The sequence below is a fragment of the Phyllobates terribilis genome, unplaced genomic scaffold (assembly GCF_046119375.1).
Source record: "Phyllobates terribilis strain yellow unplaced genomic scaffold, ASM4611937v1 Scaffold_9__5_contigs__length_417890890, whole genome shotgun sequence".
Classification (NCBI taxonomy): Eukaryota; Metazoa; Chordata; class Amphibia; order Anura; family Dendrobatidae; genus Phyllobates; species Phyllobates terribilis.
In genome coordinates, this window is record NW_027362769.1 from 405,421,208 (window position 1) to 405,441,467 (window position 20,260).

The 20,260-nt window shown below is 48.7% G+C and overlaps 1 protein-coding gene across 2 annotated transcripts in view; it reads right to left on the minus strand.

The window, feature by feature from the left end:
• The window catches only part of LOC141162645 (uncharacterized), a 155,641-nt gene extending 144,588 nt beyond the window's left edge, over positions 1–11,053 (minus strand). For both annotated transcript variants that reach the window (XM_073648973.1, XM_073648972.1), the window contains exons 1-3: positions 10,854–11,053; positions 8,703–10,677; positions 3,646–3,745 (exon numbers count right to left, since the gene is read on the minus strand). In XM_073648973.1, the coding sequence (XP_073505074.1) occupies positions 3,646–3,745; positions 8,703–10,677; positions 10,854–10,890 (2,112 nt within the window). In that variant the 5' untranslated portion in view covers positions 10,891–11,053. The remainder of the gene's footprint in view (positions 1–3,645; positions 3,746–8,702; positions 10,678–10,853) is intronic.
• Positions 11,054–20,260: the final 9,207 nt, after the last annotated feature.

Consider the following 20,260-nt stretch of genomic DNA (forward strand, 5'->3'; position numbering starts at 1 on the left):
ACTATTCAGTTTGTAATTTGATAAAAAAGTTTAAAATATCCAATAAATTTCGTTCCACTTCACAATTGTGTCCCACTAGTGATGAGCGATCATGCTCGCCACTGCTCGGTACTCGCCCGAGCATCTCAGTGCTCGAGCATGGAGCATTCTCCTGTGCTCACTGCAAGCGCAGGAGAATTCTCCCACGCTGTCAGTGACGTGCATGAGGTGAGCTGAGTTCATTGGACATGACCTCGGCTCATCTGGATGCCGTCACAGCGAGACACTGAGGAGCACAAGCATGCCTGCGCTCCTCAGTGTCCGCGGCATGGCAAGCTGGATGGCAGCTTTCGGCTGCGATCCAGCCTGTCATGTGAATGTAGCAGAGCTGGAGCCGTCCAGGGAACCATGGAAAGGTAAGGATGAGGTTGCTTTATTATTTTACTTTTATTGCAGGAGATCGTTGGCTTCAGCTGGAATGGGCGTGATGGTAAGTATGGTTTAATTTAGAACAATAAAGAATTGTGTCTTTATTTCAATTAAAGGACTTTATTCTGGGTGTTTATGTTTTTTTTTAACTTTGACTATGGGGTTAGTAATGGGGGTGTCTTATAGACGCCTCTCCATTACTAACCTGGGCTTGATGTCAGCTGGCATTATAAGCTGACATCAACCCCAGCCCTATTACCCCACTGCCACCGCTACAGGGCAGTGGGAAGAGCGAGGCTAAGTGCCAGAATTGGAACATCCTATGGATGCGCCATTTCTGGGGCGGCTGACGGCTGGTATTTCTAGCCTGGGAGGGGGCCAATATTCATGGCACCCTTCCTGGGCTATAAATATCAGCCCCCAGCTGTCTGCCTAGCCTGTGCTAGCTATTAAAATAGGGGGGACCCCACGTCATTTTTTTTTTGGGTCTCCCATTTTAATAGCTAGTAAAGGCTAGGTATTCAGCTGGGGGCTGATATTAGTAGCCTGGGAAGCTCCGTGGGTATTACCCCCTTCCCAGGCTTCAAACATCTGCCCCAGCCGTCTGCTTAACCTCCGCTAGAGACTAAAATTACGGGGAACCCTACGCCAATTTTTTTTTTAATAAATCCTTTATTTTAACACTAAATGACAAGTACAGTAATCAACACTATCACTCTACTTATTATATACAGTACAGACCAAAAGTTTGGACACACCTTCTCATTTCAAGATTTTTCTGTCTTTTCCTGACTATGAAAATTGTACATTCACAGTGAAGGCATCAAAACTATGAATTACCACATGTGGAATTATATACTTAACAAAAAAGTGTGAAACAACTGAAAATATGTCTTATATTCTAGGTTCTTCACAGTAGCCACCTTTTGCTTTGATGACTGCTTTACACACTCTTGGCATTCTCTTGATGAACTTCAAGAGGTAGTCACCGGAAATGGTTTTCACTTCACAGGTGTGCCCTGTCAGGTTTAATAAGTCTGATTTTTTGCCTTATAAATGGGGTTGGGACCATCAGTTGTGTTGTGCAGAAGTCTGGTGGATACACAGCTGATAGTCAGACTGAATAGATTGTTAGAATTTGTATTATGGCAAGAAAAAAGCAGCTAAGTAAAGAAAAACGAGTGGCCATCATTACTTTAAGAAATGAAGGTCAGTCAGTGCGAAAAATTGGGCAAACTTTGAAAGTGTCCCCAAGTGCAGTTGCAAAAACCATCAAGCGCTACAAAGAAACTGGCTCACATGAGGACCGCCCCAGGAAAGGAAGACCAAGAGTCACCTCTGCTTCTGAGGATAAGTTTATCCGAGTCACCAGCCTCAGAAATCACAGGTTAACAGCAGCTCAGATTAGAGACCAGGTCAATGCCACACAGAGTTCTAGCAGCAGACACATCTCTACAAAAACTGTTAAGAGGAGACTTTGTGCAGCAGGCCTTCATGGTAAAATAGCTGCTAGGAAACCGCTGCTAAGGACAGGCAACAAGCAGAAGAGACTTGTTTGGGCTAAAGAACACAAGGAATGGACATTAGACCAGTGGAAATCTGTGCTTTGGTCTGATGAGTCCAAATTTGAGATCTTTGGTTCCAACCACCGTGTCATTGTGCGACGCAGAAAAGGTGAACGGATGGACTCTACATGCCTGGTTCCCACCGTGAAGCATGGAGGAGGAGGTGTGATGGTGTGGGGGTGCTTTGCTGGTGACACTGTTGGGGATTTATTCAAAATTGAAGGAATACTGAACCAGCATGGCTACCACAGCATCTTGCAGCGGCATGCTATTCCATCCGGTTGGCGTTTAGTTGGACCATCATTTATTTTTCAACAGGACAATGACCCCAAACACACCTCCAGGCTGTGTAAGGGCTATTTGACCAAGGAGGAGAGTGATGGGGGGCTACGCCAGATGACCTGGCCTCCAGAGTCACAAGACCTGAACCCAATCGAGATGGTTTGGGGTGAGCTGGACCGCAGAGTGAAGGCAAAAGGGCCAACAAGTGCTAAGCATTTCTGGGAACTCCTTCAAGATTGTTGGAAGACCATTTCCGGTGACTACCTCTTGAAGCTCATCAAGAGAATGCCAAGAGTGTGCAAAGCAGTCATCAAAGCAAAAGGGGGCTACTGTGAAGAACCTAGAATATAAGACATATTTTCAGTTGTTTCACACTTTTTTGTTAAGTATATAATTCCACATGTGGTAATTCATAGTTTTGATGTCTTCAGTGTGAATGTACAATTTTCAAAGTCATGAAAATACAGAAAAATCTTTAAATGAGAAGGTGTGTCCAAACTTTTGGTCTGTACTATATGTGACTGACATGTTTCTATCTATCTAATCTATGTGTGATGTTCTATTCTTTCTGTTATAAATTGTCGGGTACCGGTGTATGCCGCTGATGGATTGCCGGCCGGCTTTTTTAAAGAGACGGGTGCATGAAAATCGGAGGGCACTAGTGTGTTCCAATTGCCCTGCTATGTTTTTCATGCACCCTCCTATATACCCTGCCTGCCTGTCTGCCTATATATTCTGCCTGCCTGACGTTTAATTGAGCACCGTTCCCATCGATTTGAGCAATTTTTGACCCTCTGCAGACCTCCGGGGGGAGCCGCCAGAAAAATGCTTGAGTTTCCCATAGACTTACATTGGGCTCGTTGCTTGGGTCGAGCACCCGAATATTCCAATGTGCTCGACCCGAGCATCAAGCACCCGAGCATTTTAGTGCTCGCTCATCACTAATCTTTATGTTTGACGCCAGAAATGTGGCAAAAGGTAGAAAAATTCAAGGGGGCCAAATACTTTCACAAGGCACTGTATATATATATATTTATAAAAAGATCTTCTATTATGTAACATTTCGAGTACAGATGCTTCGATGTGAGATGTCAGTACATGAAGCCATGGTGCGCGATGGTTTCTTGTTGGGGCGCCAGTGCTGCTCGGTACAGATAACACAATGGGTGATGATACGAGTCTGGTTAATCCGATCCGTCGCCCCCTCCATACACTAATAGCTGTGATAGCACCATCTAGAGACCACCACATATGTTGCGGTGTGATAAGTAATTGCGTCAAGTGCAGCCTAGTAGTATAGTCTACACCCCCATAGAGACAGCACCGGTATCCTGAACCTCAGACTCGGGGGAACAATTTACTGGGAAATTAAAATAACAAATCCTCTCACCAGGGATATTCTCCCACTAATGTTTCCCGAAAACTCTGCAGAGGCGCGAACCCATTCCCCATCGGAGGTCAACTCCTGCAGTAAACTGGTACATTGCATCCTGGAAAACATAGAGATTCAAGGATCACAGACATGGCGGGCCGTTCTCTGGACCCCTAACAAGTAACCTATTACTACTGACAACCAGCCGGGGGATCATGACTGAGGGGCCGTCACAATCCCACCAGACAGGAGAGAGCTGTCAGTCCAGTGTTCTTGTGTTACTTGATGGAGTGGGAGGAGAAGGATCCTGCCTGAGATCTCTGCACCCTCCAGACTCCTCCCACTTGACTCTTCTGATCTCATGCTAAACACTATTCTCTTCTCCTCCTCCTATAGACTATCGTGTTCCCTTCTCAAGACTCCTCTGTCCTCCTCCTTCTCCAGACTAATGTGTTTCCTCCTCGAAACTCCTCTGTCCCATCCAGACTCCATTGCCAGAAGGTTCTCTCATGTGAAAGCAAAAGTAGCTATTGAGGAAAATTCGGAAGGCCTTCATAACCATCAGATGGTCCTCATGTTCTGACCACTTTTCTCTAATGTGAATTACGCTTTTATAAATCAGTAATAAACACTTATCCTGTATATATACACTGCACAGTACCACTCCTCCTGTCCTGTATATATACACTGCACAGTACCACTCCTCCTGTCCTGTATATATACACTGCACAGTACCGCTCCTCCTGTATATATACACTGCACAGTACCACTCCTCCTGTATATATACACTGCACAGTACCACGCCTCCTGTATATATACACTGCACAGTACCACTCCTCCGGTCCTATATATACACTGCACAGTACCACTCCTCCTGTCCTGTATATATACACTGCACAGTACCACTCCTCCTGTCCTGTGTAGATACACTGCACAGTACCACTCCTCCTGTCCTGTATATATACACTGCACAGTACAGCTCCTCCTGCCCTGTATATATACACTGCACAGTGCCACTCCTCCTGTCCTGTATATATACACTGCACAGTACCCCTCCTCCTGTCCTGTATATATACACTGCACAGTACCACTCCTCCTGTCCTGTATATATACACTGCACAGTACCCCTCCTTCTGTCCTGTATATATACACTGCACAGTACCACTCTTCCTGTCCTGTATATATACACGGCACAGTACCACTCCTCCTGTCCTGTATATATACACTGCACAGTACCACTCCTCCTGTCCTGTATATATACACTGCACAGTACCACTCCTCCTGACCTGTGTATATACACTGCACAGTACTGCTCCTCCTGTCCTGTATATATACACTGCACAGTACTCCTCCTCCTGTCCTGTATATACACACTGCACAGTACCACTCCTCCTGCCCTGTATATATACACGGCACAGTACCACTCCTCCTGTATATATACACTGCACAGTACCACTCCTCCTGTATATATACACTGCACAGTACCACTTCTCCTGTATATATACACTGCACAGTACCGCTCCTCCTGTCCTGTATATATACAGTGCACAGTACCGCTCCTCCTGTATATATACACTGCACAGTACCACTCCTCCTGTATATATACACTGCACAGTACCACTCCTCCTGTCCTTTATATATACACTGCACAGTACCACTCCTCCTGTATATATACACTGAACAGTACCACTCCTCCTGTATATATACACTGTACAGTACCGCTCCTCCTGTATATATACACTGCACAGTACCACTCCTCCTGTATATATACACTGCACAGTACCACCCCTCCTGTATATATACGCTGCACAGTACCATTCCTCCTGTCCTGTGTGTATACACTGCACAGTACCACTCCTCCTGTCCTGTGTGTATACACTGCACAGTACCGCTCCTCCTGTCCTGTATATATACACTGCACAGTACCACTCCTCCTGTCCTGTATATATACACTGCACATTACCACTCCTCCTGTATATATACACTGCACAGTACCACTCTTCCTGTCCTGTATATATACACTGCACAGTACCACTCCTCCTGTATATATACACTGCACAGTACCACTCCTCCTGTATATATACACTGCACAGTACCACTCCTCCTGTCCTGTATATATACACTGCACAGTACCACTCCTCCTGTATATATACACTGAACAGTACCACTCCTCCTGTATATATACACTGTACAGTACCGCTCCTCCTGTATATATACACTGCACAGTACCACTCCTCCTGTATATATACACTGCACAGTACCACCCCTCCTGTATATATACGCTGCACAGTACCATTCCTCCTGTCCTGTGTGTATACACTGCACAGTACCACTCCTCCTGTATATATACACTGCACAGTACCACTCCTCCTGTATATATACACTGCACAGTACCACTCCTCCTGTATATATACACTGCACAGTACCACTCCTCCTGTCCTGGATATATACGCTGCACAGTACCATTCCTCCTGTCCTGTGTGTATACACTGCACAGTACCACTCCTCCTGTCCTGTGTGTATACACTGCACAGTACCACTCCTCCTGTCCTGTATATATACACTGCACAGTACCACTCCTCCTGTCCTGTGTAGATACACTGCACAGTACCACTCCTCCTGTCCTGTGTGTATACACTGCACAGTACCACTCCTCCTGTCCTGTATATATACACTGCACAGTACCACTCCTCCTGTCCTGTATATATACACTGCACAGTACCACTCCTCCTGTATATATACACTGCACAGTACCACTCCTCCTGTCCTGTATATATACACTGCACAGTGCCACTCCTCCTGTATATATACACTGCACAGTACCACTCCTCCTGTATATATACACTGCACAGTACCACTCCTCCTGTATATACACTGCACAGTACCACTCCTCCTGTATATACACTGCACAGTACCACTCCTCCTGTCCTGTATATATACACTGCACAGTACCACTCCTCCTGTCCTGTATATATACACTGCACAGTACCACTCCTCCTGTATATATACACTGCACAGTACCACTCCTCCTGTCCTGTGTATATAAACACTGCACAGTACCACTTCTCCTGTATATATACACTGCACAGTACCACTCCTCCTGTCCTGTATCTATACACTGCACAGTACTGCTCCTCCTGTCCTGTATATATACACTGCACAGTACCACTCCTCCTGTCCTGTATATACACTGCACAGTACTACTCCTCCTGTCCTGTATATATACACTGCACAGTACCACTCCTCCTGTCCTGTATATATACACTGCACAGTACCACTCCTCCTGTCCTGTATATATACACTGCACAGTACCACTCCTCCTGTATATATACACTGCACAGTACCACTCCTCCTGTCCTGTATATATACGCTGCACAGTACCACTCCTCCTGTATATATACACTGCACAGTACCACTCCTTCTGTCCTGTATATATACACTGCACAGTACCACTCCTCCTGTCCTGTATATACACTGCACAGTATCACTCCTCCTGTCCTGTATATATACAATACACAGTACCACTTCTCCTGTATATATACACTGCACAGTACCACTCCTCCTGTATATATACACTGCACAGTACTGCTCCTCCTGTCCTGTATATATACACTGCACAGTACCTCTCCTCCTGTCCTGTATATATACACTGCACAGTACCACTCCTCTTGTCCTGTATATATACACTGCACAGTACCACTCCTCCTGTATATATACACTGCACAGTACCACTCCTCCTGACCTGTATATATACACCGCACAGTACCACTCCTGTCCTGTATCTATACACTGCACAGTACCACTCCTCCTTTCCTGTATATATACACTGCACAGTACCACTCTTCTTGTATATATACACTGCACAGTACCACTCCTCCTGACCTGTATATATACACTGCACAGTACCACTCCTCCTGTCCTGTATATATACAATACACAGTACCATTTCTCCTGTATATATACACTGCACAGTACCGCTCCTCCTGTCCTGTATGTATACACTGCACAGTACCACTCCTCCTGTCCTGTATATATACACTGCACAGTACCCCTCCTCCTGTCCTGTATATATACACTGCACAGTACCACTCCTCCTGTCCTGTATATATACACTGCACAGTACCACTCCTCCTGTCCTGTATATATACACTGCACAGTATCACTCCTCCTGTATATATACACTGCACAGTACCACTCCTCCTGTCCTGTATATATACACTGCACAGTACCACTCCTCCTGTCCTGTATATATACACTGCACAGTACCACTCCTCCTGTCCTGTATATATACACTGCACAGTACCACTCCTCCTGTCCTGTATATATACACTGCCCAGTACCACTCCTCCTGTCCTGTATATATACACTGCACAGTACCACTCCTCCTGACCTGTATATATACACTGCACAATACCACTCCTCCTGTCCTGTATATATACACTGCACAGTACCACTCCTCCTGTCCTGTATATATACACTGCACAGTACCACTCCTCCTGTATATATACACTGCACAGTACCACTCCTCCTGTATATATACACTGCACAGTATCACTCCTCCTGTCCTGTATATATACACTGCACAGTACAGCTCCTCCTGTCCTGTATATATACACTGCACAGTACCACTCCTCCTGTCCTGTATATATACACTGCACAGTACCACTCCTCCTGTCCTGTATATATACACTGCACAGTACCACTCCTCCTGTCCTGTATATATACACTGCACAGTACCACTCCTCCTGTCCTGTATATATACACTGCCCAGTACCACTCCTCCTGTCCTGTATATATACACTGCACAGTACCACTCCTCCTGTCCTGTATATATACACTGCACAATACCACTCCTCCTGTCCTGTATATATACACTGCACAGTACCACTCCTCCTGTCCTGTATATATACACTGCCTAGTACCACTCCTCCTGTCCTGTATATATACACTGTACAGTACCACTCCTCCTGACCTGTATATATACACTGCACACAGAAATCCTGACTGCCTATGTGTCTTCGCTGATTACCAGGGTGGGCACCCACCACCACCAGCCGCCATGCCCCATCACTCACCTTGAACCGTTGGTATAGTGAATCACCAGTGATCGCCCCAGGATGGAGTATGGCCCTGACAGCGGGAAGTTCAGGTCTATGTACTCTTTGGTAACATTTTCTTGGTCATGTAAAGACCCCCTCCGACCACTGATATCCCCCACCTCATACTCGTCATCTGTGCCATTACCGGCTGCTGGAGATGTGGACATGTCTACGCTAAAAGGATTAAAGTGCCCTCTGATTAGAGCACTTGAGCAGGGATTCTCCAGAGCTCCATTCACTGGAAGAAGATGGATGTGGAACCCCCCAGCGAGACCCTGCAGTCCACGGAAACTGATCTGAACTGAAGTTGGGTCAAATTCAGAGGATTGTGAAGCTTGCAGTTCCCCTTGTGTATTGCCACCACCAAACCAGGCACCCGTCTGTCCTTTTTTGCTGCGCTGAAGGAGGATGTTGGCACAGGCCACACGTGTTGTGGCACCACCTGCTCCATGGACAACCAAAGATCGGCCAATGATGGAGTTAGAACCACTAAGTGATGACGATGTGTCGGTGAAGACATGTCTGGCTGGACTGGATGTATGGAAGGAGAGGGGTTGGTGTTTAGAGGCGTAGTCTCCCGCCTCGCACCTCAGAGGTTGCCGTGAACTGCACTGGTCACTGTAGTTCTGGTTGACAGGTACCTTGTATGGGTTGAAGTGTCCTCCAGCCTTGGTGCAGATTTCAGACTCTGTGAGGAGAGGATTGGTATGAATGTGCCAATTATGACCCCGACTGGCATTGTCAGAGCCATGAGACAGCTCCACATAGATGGAGAGGTCACCATAGGGATCATTCAAGGCTTGCTGGAACATTACTCTACCCATTACTCCTTTCCGGAAGACAACTGTGGCTCTTATGGCTTCTCCTTCTGGTTGTATGGTACCACAGGCCAACGCTTTGCCATCCATCTCCGATATAACCACGGAGCGGCCAATGATACTGTAATTACCAAATATTGGCAGATTTTGGTCAACTAGCACAACCATAACCTTCTCTTGACCTTGAATTGTGCCATGACGGCCGCTCAGGTTACCCATTGGCCAGGAGCTGTGACCACTTGGAGCAGACGTAGACTGACTGCTGACAACGAGGGGATTCCAGAGATTTCCGGTGCTTGCTGTGGTGGTGCACACATCTTGTTTGGACTTCTGCCATGGAAGTACAGGCAGGGAATGAATTCCGTAGTGGGCAGCGCGCCCGCGGAGGCCCCATAGGTTGATAGTTACGTGGGTTGGGTGGAAAGGAGACTCCTGCCTGAACATAAAGCTCCCATTGACTCCCAGCATGCTGATGGGCGCAGATGACTTTTTCCGGGTAATGTTCCTCATCTCTGCGCACACCCATCTCTCATCATACTTTACCAGAAGGTATGGCATCACGGTGACATCACTCAATTCTACGCGACTCTTGAGAAACTCTTGGCCACTGCCAAGTCGAACGCTGCCAAAAATATGACCAGCATCTATGCGGCACGAGCTGGAGAACAGCAAGGAGGCATTGGATGTAGGAATCTCTTCCAACATGGCCAGATCCAGCACGGCCAAGATCGTGTTCTGTGCCAGTGATTGGAGGAAGTATGCCTGGCCGATGATGAAGGAGTGGAGCTTGGCTTGCCATGTGCGCTGGGACTCATCCAGGAGATTGGCACATGTCCTCAAGCCACAGGCCTGCAGAGCCAGCGATCGGCCGTCCCATCTCATCTCACTGTCTATGACCATTTGTCCGGCTCCAGGCATTGTGAGGTCATATCGAGAGCGACCGATGAGCTTCTCATCACAGGGATCCCACGACGTCCCATACACCACCGGAAACTCATGGATGGAAATGTGGACAGAGCCACATGGGCCCGTCAGGTTGGTGCGGAGAATCCTGGTGTTGACGTTGATTGAGATGGTGCCGGTTGTGCCGATCAGGTGGATTTGAGCAGTTAAATTTTCCTGGGACTCAGAGCCTGAAATAAAGTGACGGAGAGCGATTAGTGACTCTGAAGTGTTTACACCTGGATTACACATTCACCAGGGTCTGAACTCCGGTCAGGTCAGGCTTATTTATTACCCCGCACCCCTCAACTCAATAATGGCTGCATTCTTCTCTCCCCTGAACCATTCACTGGCATCGGGCACTCACCGTGCAGCAGCATGGCAGCGATCAGCAGGAGCAGCATTCTGGGCACCGCTGCTCCTCACTCTCTGGATGAAGATGTGACCAGATCTGCTGCACCAAGTGCACGAGCTCCGCGCTCACTCCCTCACATCCACTCAGCGAGGCAATGGGCAGCGTCCTCAAAAGCAGAATTAACCACTGACGTTCTCAGACTAGTAAATGAGAGTCCCCGAGAGGAGTGTTCATCACTACTACCCACCCATCACCAGCCCTGAAGAAGAGCTCGCAATCTATGGCAGCGGTGCCACCTGCAGATAAAGAGAAGAGCTCGCAATCTATGGCAGCGGTGCCAGCAGGGAAGAGTTAATGTCGCTCCTGTCATCTGCAGATGTGGCCATTCTTCAGGTCTAATCGCTGCACAATGGAGCAGAGAATGAGCGGCTCCTGATTACTCACAGGTTTCGGGCCCCATTCAGACCGGCCCTCAGGAGGGGGAGGGAGAGATATCAATTGTCAGCTCCAAATAATGTTCTCTACAGAAACTATTATTCTTCACCTGATCAAGTTTACACCACAAATTATCCTCCAGTCGCCTTCAAAGCTGCAGTCACATGTCTTATCGTCCAGTCACCTCCAGAGCTGCAGTCACATCATGTCTTATCCTCCAGTCACCTCCAGAGCTGCAGTCACATCATGTCTTATCCTCCAGTTGACGCGCCCCCTGGGCCGTGGGGTAGCTGGTGCCGGGCCGGTGGATGCCAGGGGTGATGTCACAGTGGCGTTGGCCCGGTCCGTGACCCAGGGCGGTCATTAAAAAGGGGGTTATTTACAGGGGATTCAAAGTGTTTGTAATGAGTTCATGACGCCTCCTGTGGTGTCTGGTAAGGATTACCAGCGCTGCGACAGTCCTCTGAGGCAGGTGTTTGGGCAGCTTGGTTAGGACGGCTCCCCACAGGTGAAGCAGGCCTCAGGGTAGTGTAGGGGTGAATGGTGGATGCTGGTGAGAGACGGCAGGACGGTCCCAGAGGAAAGACGGACACTCACATGGGGGTAAGCTTCAGTACCTTTACTGGTGATGATGCAGGCACGGTCCAGGGTACTCCGGACGAAGGGAGCACTTTTGGACTCTCCCCAGTGAGCGGGTATAGGGCCTCCTGATCCGTGGCTTCACACGTTAAGCTTCTGACCTGCCAAGAGCTAGGCCTAGCTTGGTTACTGACTCTCTCTCTCCCTTGCACCTGCTGACCGGGTGGTAGGGCCTTCTCTTGGAGATCACTCTCCCTGGTCGCTGGGGCCTCCGTGACTCCTAGCCCTGGTACTGTAGTCAGCGTTTGGTAAACCTGGGACCTATAGTCCTCCAGGGGTTCCAGTGGCCCCTACTGGGTATAAAGGGACCCCGTAGGCGCGGATCCGGTGTCCGGTATATATCTCGGGGTGAGCCTGGTATGCTCCTCTGCCCCCTCGCTACTTCTTCCTTCTCCTCTCGCCTTCGGCCACACTCGGGGCCCTCACTAGGCCTTCACTTGTGCTGTAGGCCTTGGCTCGCCTAAGCACAGCAGCCAGCGTGCTGCCTCTTCGCTGCTCTCTGAGCATCAGCATACTCTCTGCTCAACAACTCAGCTCTGTCCCTCTCTGTGTCTGAGTAGGAACTCCCTGCCTAACTCCACCCTCCAGTGTCTATATGTCCCCGACGGGGCTCCCTCTGCTGGTCTGAGTTGGTAGGGTGGAGGTGTGTGAATGTGTGAGGGCCTCTTGTGGAGAAGTGCATCCATGCACCCTTCTGGGTTCTGTGGCACCAGTGCACAGCAGGGCGCCACATCCCCCCCTAGTAAAACTCAGTACTCCTGGACTGAAGCATTTTTCTCAAAACAGGTTAAGCAATAACATTTCTTCCCTTTATGGGAGGCACTTTTCTTGAACGTTACAGGTATCATAACATTATATTACAATAATATAAAGTATCTTCAGAGTTTATCAAATCAGTTCCAGAGAGATCCCAACAGGGTATCCCTCTCACTGGTTAAAGTGCAAAGGTAGCTTGAGGGACCTGTCCGTAAACCCTCCACGTAGGCCCTGGGCGTGGCTGCAGGGCACAGGCGATCCGGGGTCGGACCACGACTTCTGCCACGCCAAACAGGTTTTTGTTCTGAGGTCGCTTAAAAGGCACTCCAGGGAGTGCAACTATGTACATGACTGTTTTTGGGCTGCTCACAGTCCTCAGCCACCGAGTCCTTTATATATACCCTTATAGGTAACTAAATGCAATGAGAAGTTTCCGTGTCACATAAATTGTCCATTAGCAAGGCAAAATAAATCAATAAATAAATACATGAAATTATTACAAGAACATACCCTACGGGGTAACTACTTATACTGTCAGTGTTTCTCTATTCACTCCCTATACCTGACAAGGGTCTGGCCTTTTGTGCTACGCGATGACCTACGTAGTACTGGGGTGCGTGTAGTGTGGATGCTTGCGCTATTTTCCGCTCTATGTGTTGGTGGACTGCAAGACTGCCTTAACCTCTCTACGAGACTGGCAAGTACACTGGTTACTGGGCCTACTGGCTCTGCTTCTACCGGTGATCCTTCTTCCGGGGATTCTTCCTGAGCAGGCACTTCCGGGGCACTTACAGGTCTTACTTGCAGTGGAGAGTCTTCTGGCTGTTGGTAGAAGTGTAGCACAGGTATTATTACCGCTCCATCCAGTTGAGGCCAATCTGCCGGGAAATCTCCTAAGACAGTATGGAGTACTTCTTTAGGCTCCTCCGGTACCATGAGAGGCACTTCCTCCTGGGGCTTCAGCGGACTTGGGCACAACTTCAGATGGTCTCTTGATACCGCTGCAGTTGTTTTTCCTCCGTCTTTGCTAATTAGACAGGTTTTCCTATTGTTGAATCTGGAATTCAACACAGTGTAACATTCCCTTTCCCACTGGTCGTCAAGCTTTTGGCTTCTTCTCTTTCGTTTCAGCACAACTTCTCCAGGTGTCAAGGGTTCGGCTGGTGCACTCTTGTTGTACTGTGCTTCCTGCTTATCTCTCACCCTACTTAGACTGTCTTCGACACAGGCCTGTACTCTCTTGTATTGCTCCTGTCGATTTGTATCCCAGTCTTCAGTGGACATATCTGCTTCCGGCTCTACCACTCCAAGCTCCAGGTCCATGGGCAACTTTCCGGGTTTTTCTCTTATGAGGTACACTGGAGTACAATTGGTGGAACTCACAGGTATGTGATTGTACAGATCTACCAGGTCAGGTAGTTTGTCTGGCCACTGATTCCTTTCTTCGAGAGGTAAGGTCTTCAGCAGGTCTATGACGATATTGTTCATCTTTTCACATAGACCATTGGTTTGAGGGTGGTACGGTGTAGTCCGAATCTTCTTACACCCGTACAGATGGCAAAACTCTTTGAACAGCTCGGCTTCAAAGGCAGGGCCTTGATCCATCAGCACTTTATCCGGGTATCCATGGGGCCTGCAGAAGTAGGCTTGAAACGTCCTTGCTGCAGTTTCTGCCGTCAGATCCTTGACGGGGGCTACCACCAGGAACCGGGAGAAGTGATCCACCATGGTCAGGGCACACGAGTAGCCTGACCTGCTGGGTGACAGCTTGACGTGGTCCAGGGTGACGATCTCAAGGGGCTGGGTTGTCTTGATGGACTGCAGGGGTGTCTTCTGGCTGCTGTAGTCTTTTCTTCTGAGGCTACAGGGTCCACAATCCCGGCACCACCTCTCTATGGAGCTCCACATTCCAACCCAAGAAAACCGACCTTTCAGCAGGGTTTCTAGCTTCTTCCAGCCAAAGTGCCCCGCCTGATCGTGGTAGGCCTCCAACACCATCTGGAGGTCTGTCCTGGGCACTACGATCTGCCATACCATCTCATGGGTCCTAGGGTTGACATACCTTCTGCACAGCTTCTCTCTATAGATGAACAGCCGGCTTCTCTCATTCCACAGTTGCTTGGCTTGTGGAGACGCGTCCTTCTCCAGGGAGGAACCTTCCTGGGTTATCAATTCTTTGATACGGCTGACAACCGGGTCGCTGTCCTGGGTCTCCTTCCAACTGTGGTGAGGTAAAGGGTTTAGTGTCTTACCACGATACCTCCTGGAGGTGCGCTGCTCGTGGACCATCCCATTTCTGTGGAAGGCAGGTAGCTCAATCTCCTCCAGGTCATCCACTTCTTCTTCAGTGTCCGACTGGTGAGGCATTCTGGATAGGGCATCGGCGTTCTTCTGGCCTGCCCGGTACTTGATGGTGAACTGATAGTTTGACAGCCGGGCCATCCACCGCTGTTCCATGGCTCCCAACTTGGCTGTCTCTAGATGTGTCAAGGGGTTGTTGTCAGTATAGGCCGTGAACTTAGTGGAGGCCAGGTAGTGCTTGAATCGTTCAGTGATGGCCCAGACCAAGGCCAGGAGCTCCAACTTGAAGGAGCTATAGTTTTCTGGATTCCTCTCGGTAGGACGGAGCTTCCTGCTGGCATAGGCAATCACCTTCTCTTTGCCATACTGCTTCTGGCTTAACACAGCCCCTAGTCCCTCGTTGCTGGAATCAGTGTACAGCAGGAAAGGTTGGCTGTAGTCAGGGTAGGCCAGGATCTCTTCGCCAGTCAGGATCTCTTTCATCACTGCAAAGGACTCAGCCTGCTCTTTATCCCACTGGAAGGGGGGGTTCTTGCCTCTGTTGGACTGTCCTACCAGGAGATCTTGCAAAGGTGCTGCCTTCTTGGTGTAGTCCTTTACAATTCTCCAGTAATACCCGACCAGTCCCAGGAACTGACGGACCTCCTTGAGATTCTTCGGTTCCGGCCATTTCTGGATGGCAGTGACCTTTTCCGGGTCCGGTGCTACTCCTTCTGGACTGACAATGTGCCCCAGGTACTGAACCTTCTGTTTGAGCAGGTGGCACTTGGAAGGTTTCAATTTCATCCCATACTGGGACAACGACTCAAATACCTCCGCCAGGTGCTTCAAATGGTCCTCATACATCTTGGAGTACACTATCACGTCATACTACATTCATGCGCTTGCATTCCAAGAATCCAAGAAAACAAAGCAGACGCTAACTTCTATCATCATCATCATGCTCCTCACCTTGGCACTCTCAACTCCCCTGATGGAGAAGCCAAGGCCCACCGGAGGAATCTGGTTCTCTGGTGGGCTTGTCCAATGCTGCCCTAAAGCAGACAGGGCTAAGAAAAGTGTGTGGGGGGATGTTCCAAGGAGAAATGGGGGCGACTGGGGACCGTTTATGGACACGCGGCTGCCCCCAGGCGGCTGGGGAGCGTGTGTGGACACCCGGCCGCGGGGCGGCTGGGGACCGAGTATGGACACCCGGCCGCCCCCTGGCGGCTGGGGACCGAGCGTGGACACCCGGCCGCCGGGTGGCTGGGGACTAAACTAAAAGGCCCAATTTCAAGTGCAAGCAAGCTAGCAGTATGGTATTGCAGTCTGGGGGTGGGTGGGTGGCAGGCTGCATACTTGTGCTTGCATTGCAAGAAATGGGGGAGGTACAATTGAACACTGCCCTGGGACAAGGACTTGCACGGGGATAGTTGCAAGTCTGCATCTTCTGATTCATAAAGGATCACTTCTGATGGGCACACTTTCAGGCAGTGACCTGGGTGTCAGAGATGCTTCCAGGGGTCTTCCCCATGCTGTCCCCATGTCTTTTCAGCACTGTATGCATGTGTCACACAGCACATGGCCAGATAAGATTGTAAAATGTTAAAATTACATTTTCCGGTGAATGCATTTGTCACGGTTGAAAGCAATACAAAAGTGCAAAAACGCATAAAAAATGCTACTTGTGAACATAGCCCAAGGTGTGGAGGAGTATTTTTGTTTTTGGTTATTTATTTTACTTATACACAAGTCTTTACCCTGGAAAGGAACTTCCTTTACATATTTCACAGGAAAACCGTTTCATTTTTGTTTTTTAACGTTTTCTTGTTAGCCCCTAAAAGTGGCTTAACACCTCTGACCACGTTGTTGACAGCAGTGACCTGGGGGTCAGAAATGCTTCCTGGGGCGATCCCCATGCTGTCCCCATGTCTTTTGAGCACTGTCACTATCATTTTGGGCACTTTTTAGGCTTTCTACAGACTGCCGGGGGTGCCGCCGCAAAAATGCTCGGGTCTCCCATAGACTAACATTGGGCTCGTTGCTCGGGTCGAGCACCCGAGTATCACGGCGAGCTCGGCCCGAGCTTCGAGCACCCGAGCATTTTAGTGCTCGCTCAACACTAGTTATCAGCAGAGTCTTTAAAAAAATTCCAGACTCTGGAAGACCTACCGCTTGTACTGGCAACGTCCCTCGTGTTGGTGTTACGGGGAACGGTTGCCTGCCTTCTGTGTGCAGCCACCACACTGCTTCTTCCTGCCTGTTGGGGTACTCTACCTCCCTCCCCCTGTGTGCTGCTGGCCTCACTCTGCATGTCCTCCTGCCACATTGGGTCAGTTACTAGATCATCCACCACCTCCTCCTCTTCCACTTCCGCATCACGGTCCTCCTCCTCACTTCGTGGCAATTGCGTCTCGTCATCGTCCACCTCTTGTGACAAATTGCCAGCGTCGCCTTCCTGTGGCCGTGGCTATTCAAATATTTGTCCATCGCTACCTGGGATTGCCTCTTCCACCACTTCAAGCGGAGCAGGCGAAGGGCCCAAATATGGAAATGGACCAGTGAACAGCTCTTCAGAGTGTCCAAGTGTGGGATCAATTGCTGTCTGACAACACTTGGCATGGTGGGAGGAAGGAGCATCAGGGTGAGGAGGAGTATGCGGTAGAGACTCACGGCTACTAAGGGTTGACCGTGTGGAAGACAGACCGGAGGTGGTGGTGCCCAGGTAACTGGAAGTATTATCTGCTATCCAATTAATAACCTGTTTACACTGATCAGTTCGCAATACTGGTGTTGTTCTGTGCTTCCCTTATAATTCGGTCAAGAAGTGGGAGCGAGAAGATGTGGCTGTTGGTTGTGGCACATTTTCACCTTGGCCACGGCCCCGTCCTCTACACGCACCATCACCAGAACGTCCAGTTCCACGTCCCTTGCCACACGCCTTGCCCATTGTAAAGGAAGTAAAATATCTTACACTCGCTCTATCAATGGCAAAAGGGTAATAAAAAGGAGATTAGAACCCGTGGAAGAGGAAAACCACAGTTATAGTTATGTGGCGTATACCAGACTTTTTTAAACAGATATATTGGTGTCTGACCAGTCAGGGAGACACTATTACAGTTTTTTTTTACGGCAAAAAATGCCAGAAGCAGGATAATACAGAGATTTGACCCGTGGAACTGCAAAACCACAGTTCTATTTTTCTGGCCTACACCAGACTCTTTTAAACAGATATATTGGTGTCTGAACAGTCACAGACACACTCAATTTTTTTGGGGGGGGAAATACCAAAAGGTTAATAAGACGAGTATTTCTACAGTCTGACTGAGGGAAAAAAAATACAGGATTTAGATGAAAAAAAAATAATTTTTCCTGGCCCCTGAGACCGAGGGGATAAGTCGAGCAATTTGACCAGCAGGAGCACACAGGACTTTAATGCAGCGTTTGCTGGTATAACCACTGCGTCTCCTATACAGCCTGCCTGCCTGCCTCCCTGATATCTGGGAAGGATATTAGTCCTGAGAAGGACTGTTTGTGTGATCTGGCAGCCTTTACAGACCCTACACTAACTATTTCACAGTATAAATCTCTCCCTAGCTCAGCAGCGCTGTCCCTACACTGTCTGATCCAGATCGACTGTGTCCAAGATGGCGGCGCCCGGTTTTAAATACTCGAGGTGACGCTGTGCGGCCAGCCAATCATTGTAATGCCCACAAACAACATGGCTGCGGCATTACAGTGACTGGCTGGTAATCCCTGCATGTTCATTGGCTCTGTAAAGAGCGCCAAACGTGCAGGGCGGAGACCCGAGCTCCCGCCCGAGTAACCCGGAAATGCTCGGTGCTCGCCGAACATCCCGAGTAGTGAGATGCTCGGGCGAGTACCGAGCAGTGTCGAGCATGCTCGCTCAACACTAGTGTTTAGCCATACAATGGGCCATGGATACACTGAAATATTACCTACTAGGCCGGAAGTTTAAATTAGTATCAGACCATGCCCCGTTGAGATGGTTGAGGGAGAAGACGGGTAAAAATGCCAGGGTAACTAGATGGTTCCTATGGCTCCAAGATTTTAACTTTCATGTGGCGCATATGCCCGGGAAGTTACATGGGAATGCAGATGCCCTCTCTATGGTTCCCTGCCTGGTGTCAGAAGGTGCCGAAACCCCCGGCTTTGGGCAGAGGGGGAGAATATTTAACAGTGTCACTGGTTTTATATGTGAGGGGAGGTATGTGTCACTCAGGATGCTCTCCTGTGTGAACTAAGAGATACTTTATTTCTGCCAGCGTGTTATATGCTGGTAGGTTTACTCTGTTAAAGGGTGTGCGGTTTTATGGGAATGGCAAAAAGGGCGGGATGCCATTCCCCTACCTCCCCTCAGGGTGTGGCTGAACAATGTGTAAAAGCTCAGTACCTTTTTTTTTTCCTCTGGAGTGTGGTCTGGAGAGTGAAGTCTCCAGACAGTGTTGTGGAAGCTGCAGAGCTTTTCACAAGGACTTTGTTGTGCAGTTTATACTACCGAGAGCAGGTGGAACCCGCTCACCTATGGACTGAGCTATATTTTGTTTTGTTTTCCCGTTTAACCCAAAGGGGTCTTGTTTTTATTTTTCCTGTGGAACGCTGCATGAGTTTATGCCAAATAATAAACCAGCAGAAAGGTAACCTGAGAACGTGTGTCCTGAGTCTGCCTCCGGGAGAGCCGAGCGAGTCGTCTTGCCACACAACCTATTCTTATGACCTTTTTCTTGAAGGACTCCTGTAGGAAATAAACAATTAACACAATTAAAACAATCAGCATCTCTTCAGCTGGAGCTTTTCGTACATCTTCAACCAGCTCTCTCTCTATACTTTAACAGTTCTTTGTTTCTACAAAGTCTTTTAAGAAAAATCAAAGCATGAAAACAAGCCTTTCCAGTAGGCAAAATCTTCCATACTACCTCTGATTTGTGAATACCACTCAAGTGGGCTTAGCTGGTCCGCAGGCAGAGATACCTGTTTCCAGTCGACAGTCCTTGGCACTTCACTCGGATTACCAAGTGTCTCATACGTCAGCATCACGTGTCTCCTCACTTCTCGAGTCGACATCCTCCTGGTGGGTTGATCCTCAGCCACCACGGATTCTTCGGTCACAGGAGTTTCTTCCGCAGGGAACTCATTTCCCGTGCTTCCTCAGAAGCTCTTGGAGCTGCCTCTGTAAGTTCCTGTACTTCTCCTGAGTCGCTCGTTTACGCACGGTCTGATAATTCTGCTCCTCCTGAGTGTCGATCGGTCTCTTCAGGGGCCGTTGCTCAATCATCAGATATGAATTG